At 37.3% G+C, this 10,706-nt stretch overlaps 1 protein-coding gene and 1 long non-coding RNA gene across 2 annotated transcripts in view; one reads left to right on the top strand and one right to left on the bottom strand.

The window, feature by feature from the left end:
- Positions 1-247: 247 nt before the first annotated feature.
- Positions 248-988, bottom strand: LOC145685340 (uncharacterized). Its single transcript, XM_081757719.1, has one exon. It carries the CDS (start codon positions 986-988, stop codon positions 248-250), a length of 741 nt encoding a protein of 246 aa, XP_081613845.1.
- Positions 989-4,843: 3,855 nt separating this feature from the next.
- Positions 4,844-10,706, top strand: part of LOC145684742 (uncharacterized) — a 50,641-nt gene continuing 44,778 nt past the window's right edge. Inside the window, exon 1 of the long non-coding RNA XR_014131379.1 lies at positions 4,844-5,201. This is a non-coding gene — a long non-coding RNA (uncharacterized LOC145684742). The remainder of the gene's footprint in view (positions 5,202-10,706) is intronic.

Below are 10,706 nucleotides of genomic sequence, written 5' to 3'. Positions count from 1 at the left end.
AACCTAGATAATGATGAAAATGTATTTACTATTGTACAGTGAACCTTAATGTGCATGTTAACAGTTGAAGACTTTTGCTCACATTGAACAGAATCTAGATTTTTGCAATTAATATTTACAATAGGTAACTCTGGTTCCATCAGCCACTTCGGCCCATTCCACCATAGTGAATGACTCTAATTGCGACGGATTCAAACCACGAGAACTACAATCAGCTGGGTTGTCTTTGCTCGATGTGTGCGCCCATTTAATAAAAATTTGATTGTTGGATCTCAGATACCCGGTTAGCCACAAATGTTTTCCATTTACTCGGACATGAAGAAAGCCATGCTAACACAATACTAGAATCTGTGTAACAGACAACCTGTTCAAACTTGATTAACATTGAATTAATGACCGTATTGACTAATCTACATAACAATACTGCAGCACACAATTCTAACCTAGGTATTGATATTTGCTTTATAGGGGCAACTTTGGTCTTTGCAGCAATCAGGTATACTTGCACATTTCCAGATGTATCTATACAACGTACATATGCTACTACAGCATACGCCTTTTCTTCACTAGCATCTGAGAAACCAATTAGATCATATTTCACAATATTTTCAGAAGAAGTACACCTTTTGATCTTAATCTGTCTCAACAATGGCAATTCTTGACAATATACTTCCCATGAGCGAGTAATATCATTCGGAAGTACGTCATCCCATTCAATTTTTAATTTCCATAATGATTGTAGCAACAATTTTGCAACAATGGATACTGGAGATAACCAACCAAGCGGATCATACAATTTTGCAATATCAGATAGTAACATTCGTTTTGTCATTACTGACTTATAAGTGGGAACAACAATAGAAAATGAAAATGAATCACTTGATGGATTCCACTGTATACCTAAAGCTTTTACATTCTCATCTTCATTAAAACAAATTAACGACTGAGTTTCTCTTAAGTGAGAAGGTATACTATTTAGCACATTCATGTCGTTAGTAGACCATTTTCTTAATTCGAAACCACCTTTGTGTAATAATGCTGTTAATTCTGAGTACAATACCATTGCCTCACTACTATCAGCTGCACCTGAAACTAAATTATTCATTACTCAACCAGCTGTGAAGAATGAGTCATCAGGTGAGTTACGAAGATTGGTTGACAGTAGTGATCAGTGTGTGTGTGAACTTAAATCCTTGGGCCTTCCAGTGGAACATTGGGATGTGATTTTAATTTATCATGTGGGTGAGAAGCTAGATAAAAACACCAGAAAACAATGGGAGCTTTCATTGAAGAAAAACGAACAACCAACTTTCGACCAGCTGAAAGAGTTCATATTACAACGTGCCAAAGCGTTAGCTGCAGTGAGTGCATGGTCACCGGCAGACGGAGCTCCATTCGTACCTACGTGTCTCCCACTGAGCAACAATAATGGGAAAACATCTGCACCTAACAACACATCAATAGGGCCGCTTTTATTAAACTGTGGATCTGCTAAGTTTACTTGTTTCACAATTTCCCAATTACCTATATTTTGAACAGTTACTCTGGGTAAGTTACTTGTGATTCTTGGGACTACTATTGCTTTAGTATGAATATTATTATTACTGTACAATGACTGAAAACACAAATCAACTATTGCATGAGAATTTCCAACGTTAGAACCAGTAACACCTGATATGCTCATGTTTATTTTCTCTTTGTTTATGCGTAATTTCTGGACGCAACGTTCAGTTACAAACGACAATTCACTGCCACAATCAGTAAGAGCACGAAACTGTATCAACTTATTTGCATTATCTTTGATATTTATGACAGCGGTGACAACAACACCTGAGGAATTAGTTTTTGATTTATAGAATGAGAACAATTTACATGATCTACTTTATCTTTTTCTTCAAAATGCAATAAAGTATGATGTTTTTTTGTTGCAAGTATGGCAACCCTGCTTCACATTACACTTATTTACGGAACAATTTAAGGTCAAACAATTGAAACAAAGCGAATTCTTTTTCACAAAACTATGCCTATCATTCACTGACATATTTATGAACTTTTGACACTTATATAGCTTGTGGTTATTTTTACACATGATACATAACACAATTGGACTTGAATGATGCACTAATGTGTTGCTTTTTTTTGTTTGTTTTTAAAGCAGACGTGTCTGCCGGTGACCATGCACTCACTGCAGCTAACGCTTTGGCACGTTGTAATATGAACTCTTTCAGCTGGTCGAAAGTTGGTTGTTCGTTTTTCTTCAATGAAAGCTCCCATTGTTTTCTGGTGTTTTTATCTAGCTTCTCACCCACATGATAAATTAAAATCACATCCCAATGTTCCACTGGAAGGCCCAAGGATTTAAGTTCACACACACACTGATCACTACTGTCAACCAATCTTCGTAACTCACCTGATGACTCATTCTTCACAGCTGGTTGAGTAATGAACTTGCTCAAAATATGATTTGCTAGCTCTCTCACATCTTCATATCTTGATTTAAGTAACTCCCATGCTACTTTATAGTTATCATCAGATATGGAAATAGACTGCAACAATACAGCAGGCTCCCCTGATACAGCTGTCTTCAAATACTGCAACTTTTGAGCATTTCCTAACCGATTGTTATTATGAACAGCAGCAACAAATAAGTCACGAAACGATAGCCAACCTTGCACTCTACCACAAAATGTAGGAAGTTCTAAGTCTGGCAACTTCACATCTGTGCACTGTTTATTAGATGTATTTACCTGTTCAGTATTAGGTGACTGCATATTGTACAAAATTTCTAAGATAGAGTCCAACTTATTTTGCACTTCATTAAATTCTCCGTCATATGTTGCAAACCCAGTTTCACCACCCACAGAAATGAACTTTGTAATGAGCTCTGTGCAATCGCCATGTAATTGCGTAGCACGTTCAGTGTACAGCTTGATACTGAAGTTAGGCTTGTCTTTATTTTCGTTCACTTTATGTATTAACCTTGTCACTTCACGTTTCAAGACAGTTTTCTTACCTATGAGTTCTTCCATTGTTATAATTCTGACCACTTTGACAATGCACTATAAAATGAAGATACTGCGCCACAAGTTCGCAAACCATGTACATGCACAACTGGAACAAAATCCGGTCGGTAAGGACCAATTTAATGTTCGTGGACTGTATTATTTTGAACACAGAGTTCGTTGTACAATATACTATTTATTATATTGTAAACACACAACTAAATACAATACTTGCTATGCATAAGCAACTACACACTATGTAGTCACACACGCCACGTTGACACTTATAAAGAACTATCAATCATCCAGTGTTGCCAGATACAAAACAAAAGAATAATGAAATGCGGCCGAACAGGCTCTCCCACCTGGAATCGAAACTGAGACCCCGCCAACTGAACTATCTGATGTGTGGGGTGCCTGGTTCGTTCCCAAGGCAAGTAAGCTTCAGACGAACAACATCGTGCTCGTGGGTATTTTCGGAACACTCCCACTTCTTCATTCCACCAATTCGTCCATCATAATTCACTTGCTTTAATCATAGTCTTCCTCAACCTAAGAGGCACATTCATGGGACATAAAACATAAAGATTACATTTTTAAGCTGTTAACCCAAACCAATTCCAATCGAAAAACAGTTGCATATTATTGCTCATTAACTTGTTTTTACAAAAATATGTAGAAAAGAAACGGGGAATCGTAATTCTATTCAAAAGTGAAACAGATTCATAATACATTCACTTAATAGTAAACACGATTACGATTCTACGTTTTTTCTAAATATTTTTTGTGAAACCATTTTAAAGCAATAATATGCAACTGTTTTTTGATTAGGATTGGTTTGGGTTAACAGCTAGAAAATATAATCTTTACGTTTAATGTCCCACGATTATGCCTGTTAGGTTGAGGAAGAATATGATTAAAGCAAGTGAATTATGATGGACGAATTGGTGGAATGAGAAAGTGGGAGTGTCCCGAGAAAAGCCACGAGCAAGATGTTGCCCGTCTCAAGCTTACTTGCATTGCAAACGAACCAGGCACCACACCCATCAGATAGCTCAGTTGGCGGGGTCTCGGTTTCGATTCCCGATGGGAGAGCCTTTGAAATATTAAATGTCCTCGATACATTTGTGTTAGTGTTCCTGTCGTTCAAGGTTACTGGAAATAAATGTAAGTCGAGAATAACCGAACATAATAGAGGTAAGTTACGGAGATACTTTCGGTCTTTTTTTAAAAATTTAAACAAATTCTCTGGACTATAGTATTTTATCATAACCGAAATCAGTGTTTCATCGTTAATAAAATATTGCAATCGTAAACGTTTGCAGTTTGTTATATACACGCGTGTTTCTTGACTCTTACTTATAAGAGTGTCACGGGCTATATTTCGTGACAATTCTATATACGCCTGGGTTCTTGATTCAATTCTCATTAACTTTATTGGAAACAAAATTTTAAAATTTCTTTCTTTGTTCTACATATGCATTGCTTATAGGAACAACAATCTTAATGTTTGATTGCTATTTCCTTTAAATTGTCCAATTTAACTCAAGGAGTGAGTGATTCAAGAAGAGAGGAAATAGAGCGATAACGGTTGGTTGACTAATGCATTCTAGTTTCATCCAAACCTGGAAATTATGTAAACACTTCGTTTTCTTTTTGACGCAAAGACATCGGATGATTAGTCAAGAAAACGCAAACAACAAACAACTCAAGGTTATGTTGCACGACCAGTGCATACGTGACCTAGTTTGCAAGAAATAGGACATTGGCTCGATATGAATCAAGTAATGCCGCAATTCAGGAAATGTCAGTATGATAATATCATAAAGTTAGGGATAGGAGTGATGTGAAGCTTCCGATCAAGTGAGATACCATCTCCCGAATATCCGACTTCTCCCTCTCCCTCCTTAGACAATCACTTATTTTGATTGTTCTTGTAAACAGATTCCGGATAAGCAATTGCGTATGTCTCTTGTCCTATCTTTCTTCCCTCCTCACACTGACACGTGAAGAGGAGACTCATCCTGCTTTCTGAAAAAATCCAGAATATCACACCACCACATGCGTCACCAATGACGGAGTCGGGCATAATAAAATGACCGAACCCGTGAAACATAGTGTGAGATAGTTGAGTGCGATTGAAAGTATAGTGTTCGTCAAGTGTCAACACCTTGTACGAAGCCTAACATCAGTTTTCAGGTAAATATGTTTCTGTTTTAAGTTAATTTTGTTTTCGGCAGGCAGCCTCGGAACAAATTCAATATGGCAAAGTTCTAGTGGAGAACTCTCAACTAAATACATTATCGGTCAAATGTTAGAATAACTTAACTCTTTAACTGATTGCAAACGATTTCAATTAATATCTGTCATTGTAATTTGTGATTTTGATTTTTACTTTATTGTTATTACTTAAACTTGCAGACAGACAAGATGTCATAAGTTTTCAAGTCTTTCAAAATATTGTCTCAGTACTCCTCTGATATATTCTGAGTTTTGCATACTATGTTTTCTTCTTTCTCTTTTCTTGTTATCTTTATTTTATTTTAATAAATTGTATATTGATAAATGAAGAAAGAGAGTTCTTCCTTTATACTGGACCTAGACCCATCCTTTCTAGAATAGCAGTATAGGGTACAACTAGATGGCTGTATCTTGAACTCTATATCCCTAGACAAAATTTAACCTGTAGTATCTCATGTTTCTCTGCCTTCTGACCGGAAAAACAGAGCCGTGAGAAGAGCAGTCTTAGGATAGTGGCTTGAGCAGTCGTTTCGTGAGTCAGGGATCCGCGGTTCGAGTCCCTCCGACGAAATTCATAAAAATTTTATAATTTACAAAGTTGATATTTCTGATGTATTATAACATGAAAAATAGTCAATTTCTCTTGGTGTTACAAGTTAGAGTTGAAACGACTTCCTTCACAGGGGGAAAACTAGCATGACGTCACAGTCTACACTCTCGATTCCTACTGTCTGAAAACTTCGCGTGTTTCGCAAACAATTCATGAATACAAAACGGTCATCCTTAAAGTCTAGTATGAGTCTTAAGTTTGTCTGAAACGACATTGTGGAATTGTTTCTACGTTCTTCCACTCTTACTGAAAATAATAATATTTCCGTTTGTCATTTTCAACACGTTCATTTATATTCGTTCAACCAAAATTGGTAAATACGAACTATTCTTTTTTGTATATATATATATATATATATATATATATATATATATATATATATATATATATATATATATATATATATATATATTGTTAAAATATCAATATAACGAAAATATAATCCTATGTCTTTTACGCAAAGAAAGGGCGTTACAATGTATCGTGACGAAGGCAAATCATACTTAGTTTCTGTTAAGGCAATTGAGGGTTCGGTTTTCATATTGTCCAGTAGCTGACAACTTCTTTTCTCCCTCTTTTCCTTCCAAAATATCTCTTATAAGGCAATTCATCTTTATAGAGAGTCCAACAAATTTCTTTTGATTTTTCTTAACCTTAGTATGCTTATTTGTATTGGAATAGGACACGTAATATTTAGGTCCCAAATATTCAGTAATATTATTATTAATATTATTATTATTATTGTATTAAGTTTTAAAGTTACCCTAAATTTGGAAAACTTACTTAAACGTAGGGATTTCGGAGAAAGGTTCCCGTACCTTCAAGACACATCTCTGCAACTACCCACATTTTAAAGAAAAGCTTTCCACTAACGCTTCATGTAGAGCGTGTTCTGCTGTATGTTTTACTGTACGTTTTCTGGCAGACTATGAGCTGTTATCGCAAGCATACCAATGGTCTGAAGAAAAGAAACTTTCCTGTTTCTCATTATGTCTTCGAGAAAGTGCTCAAGCATGGGAGTACGTAGTACGACCACGTATAGCAGAAATGCAAACCTTTGCAGAGTTGAAAAAACTCTTGATAACAGCATTTCCAGACGACCAGTATTTATCCTATCTGCATCGGGATCTTCTGAAGCGAAAACTCCAACCCGATGATGCAGTGGATTCTTTTGTTTACACTTACAAACGAGATTGGCTGCTAGTAAGACCTGACATTACCGAACGGGAATGGTTACTTTATTTGCTTCGAGGTCTCCCTCTCCCATATGCTGAGACTCTTATGTTATTTGAAGTGAGATCATTAGAGGATGTTATTAGGAAATTACGTATTTTAAAATGTGTTGACAATCTGAAAACACATAGTGCGTTGACTCCCTCGATAAGGGATGATATTCCTAACACGAAAACTAAATTATCTGCCGTTGGTGTTGTCAAAGGTCCACAATTAGGTACACCTTGTCTCAAAAAGGTTGAGCGCATTCTTTATTGGTGTTTTGAGGCAAAAATTTTCTAAGTCCAGCTTCGGGTATCTTCGGGAAAAAGTAAGCCAGGTTCGAACCTCCAAGCCAGCCTTTGCAATCGGGAAAAAGTTTGCAGATGTGTTTTTCTTCTTTTAAATATAATAAGACTTGTTACCAAGTGTTTAAAAAAGCAACATTGATTGAAATACTTAATGATACAATATCTCGAAACCTTTTATTAATGTGAGCACATGCTTGTTTGTCATTTAGCTCTCTATACGTAATGGAGCATTTAAATACGTTAAAGAATCTTTCCATATGTAAAAGAATGCTCAAAGTTAAGAAATAGAACATAATTATCGCCTGAGTACTAAAATAAAAGTCAAAGTAGAACAGAAACAGCGTTTGTAATGGATATGAATGTCATAATTATCTTGAGATCAGTTATACATCGCTAGAAGCTTAGTTCTAGAAGTCCTTGTGTTAGCTCATTGGTAAGCTGTTGGATTTCAAATCATAAGGTTGTGAGTTCGAATCCCATCTGGGTCAATACTTTTTTTCAAATTATATTTTCCGCAATGCATGAAAAATTATATAAAATAATTACATTAAAATACATAAGTTGTTTATATATAACATAATAATTGCAGAACATAGTAATTATTATGTTTAAAATATAACATCTGAGATAATTTTCACAGTAGGTCGTTATTATATATGAGAATGTTAAATACAAGTTAGGAAAATCGTTTAATAGCAATAAATAAGTTATGTAGTGTATTTATTTGCAGCTATTTGTCATACAGATGTAACTTCTCAATATTCTCATTACAGTATGTTATTTATATTCGTGAAATACAGTATATTCCTACGGATATAGAAAGTGTATAAACAGAGTATCCAAAGTCGTATCCTGCTTCAAGACACATAACTTTTCCCGATCCCCTTAACGTCACGGGAAGAAACACAAATTCTCTTTAGAACGGAATGTCGTTACTTAGAGTCTCATTCGAATACGTTGAATATGCTTTTGTATATTCATCTCTCTCTCTCTCTCTCTCTCTCTCTCTCTCTCTTTCGCTTTGTTTATGTGTGTGTGTGTGTGTTGCGGAATATCCCAAGTTGAATACAACATTTGCCAAGTATATGAGCATCATTGTCATCGAATACCAGAAATTGAAAATCGTGTTTCTTCAGATTGGGTTTGCGTGTTCATGTTAGCTCACTGGTAGAGTACGGACTTGCCAATAAAAAGGTCTTGAGTTCAAAGCCTACAGCTAATTATCATTCTTTTGTTGGTAGGATTGCACAGAAATCGGATACAAGGAGTGGTTTACTTCTAGAAATATTTTCAGAAGCGTTTAGGTAGCCCTGAAAAGGGCTGTTTTCGGGAGTTAAGGCGGGGACATTAATATTGTGTCCAAGACCCTTCTGAATTTATTACACGCTCCATTCTTCTGGGCATGGAATCTATTACATGGGTGACAAATCTATCTCCTTCCCCTACCTCCAGCCATGCTTCGGAAACAAGATGCCACAGGTCATCCTGAGTTCTTGGTGAATCTGCCTCAGGATGACCTTGGTGAGTCCTTCAGGCCAACTTTCCCTTAGAGTACGCTTCACTTCTGCCCACATATTTTCCATGAGATTGAGGTCTGCTCCACGAGCGGCCAGTCGATTAAATCAATCTCAGGGTGCCCTGCGAACCATTCCTGAACCACACGGGAATTATGTATTGGCGACTGGTATTGCTGGAACTGAATTACACCATCAGGCTGAAATACTCGTACAGATGGCACCATGATATTACTGATAATGTCTAAGTACTGAGCATTGTCCAGATGGCCTTCAATTCTATGAAGCTGTCCTGCTCCGCGACTGGAAATCCAACCCCAACATAAAATAGATACATGGCCACTGCGATTGCAAGCAGCCACATATCCATGGTCATATCGGGTGCCTCTCGGACGATACACAAAACGGCGTCCCTCCTTTGATGTTGTGAATATGGATTCATCTGAGAAAACTACGTTTCCCATTTGAGACCCACATTCGCCTGTGCAAACGCGAGACGGTAAATTTTGTGGTCGTCTGAGAGTTTTTCCTTCACGGCAGCAACACGGCCACGTAATCCAGCATGACGAAGCCTTCGCAGAGCTGTATGCTTACTACCAGGAAAGAGAGAAACTTCCCTTAGCTGTCTAGACGTCCTTAGTGGGTCTAACCGGGCTTCGTTTACTAATCTCGCATCTTGGGCTTCGGTTGACACATGCGGACGACCAGGAGATCGTAAATTACCAGTCTGACCTGTAGCACCATATTTCCGAATCCATTGCCTTCCTGTAGAGGCCGGGACACCTACTCGCCTGCTAGCTGCAGTTGCAGAATAACCTTCCAACTCCCATAAAGTAATTACTGCTGTACGTCTATCCATAGTTACCAATGTTCTGAGCTGTGAGAAGAAAGCAATAGGTAAAAGCTAGTACCTGACGTGTGATTGGTTACTTGCACGACACGCCTATTGTGGGAACAGCGTTGCCAGATCTAGCATAATGATACTAGATCTAGCATAATTTGCATGTCTCTAGCACCTAGCATCTTGCTTTTAGCATCCTGCCCAAATCTAGCACAATTTCAGCAAGTTATCAAAAAGCCGTAAAACCTGGAGAAGTTGGTCGTGGGAAGAAAAAGAACGGCAGAAATGTATCCTCTTCCATTGATTCATACACTCGGTAAACCATACAGGCAGTCTTATTTTCCTAAGTAAGTTCGGAACGGCTTTGGGCTTTTTTTTTTGTGGCTCCACCCAGGGTTTTCTAATCCTTTAACTCCAAGGCATGGGCGGAGCTATGGGGGCCATTCTCCCCCCAACTTTTTGACAACTTCACCATCTTTACTTCTGACTTCATGATCATATTTATTCCTGAAATGACAGCTCCGAGACCGACCAAAAATCTGCCCCCTCCCCCAGCAGACGATTCCCAACTCCGCTTATGCTGCGAAGTAATTTTCTTTCAAAATATGTAAACAAAAACTTTGCATTCATTTATACGATATATACGCCATTGAGTTTGGCAACGACTGCAGTAATTTAGTTGAGTTAAAATTTTGGTGCGTGAAGTATTGAGTTCTATCCATGCATTCTTGCTCTCTGTGTATTTTAAGTTACGTTATCGTATCTCAACTTTGATTTTTTTTAAACCCCTGAATTAGTAATTATGAGGATCTAGCATAATTTGACCGAATCTAGCATAAGTTCGATCAGGGTTTGGAATAATTCCGAGCTGTGAGTCTGGCAACGCTGGTGGCGAACGACTTGGTCAACGACTCGCGAAAGAAATCTGAAAATGGTGCGCCGTAATAATAATAATAAAAACAGTTTTTATAAAGG

This window comes from Thermobia domestica, chromosome 5 (assembly GCF_964235325.1).
Source record: "Thermobia domestica chromosome 5, izTheDome1.hap1.1, whole genome shotgun sequence".
Taxonomy (NCBI): domain Eukaryota; kingdom Metazoa; phylum Arthropoda; class Insecta; order Zygentoma; family Lepismatidae; genus Thermobia; species Thermobia domestica.
This window is presented reverse-complemented; position numbering and strand designations above follow the sequence as displayed.

Bases quoted from the DNA above. Each gene is read 5' to 3' on its own strand.
- LOC145685340 (XM_081757719.1), bottom strand. From the start codon at position 988: ATGAATGTGCTAAATAGTATACCTTCTCACTTAAGAGAAACTCAGTCG.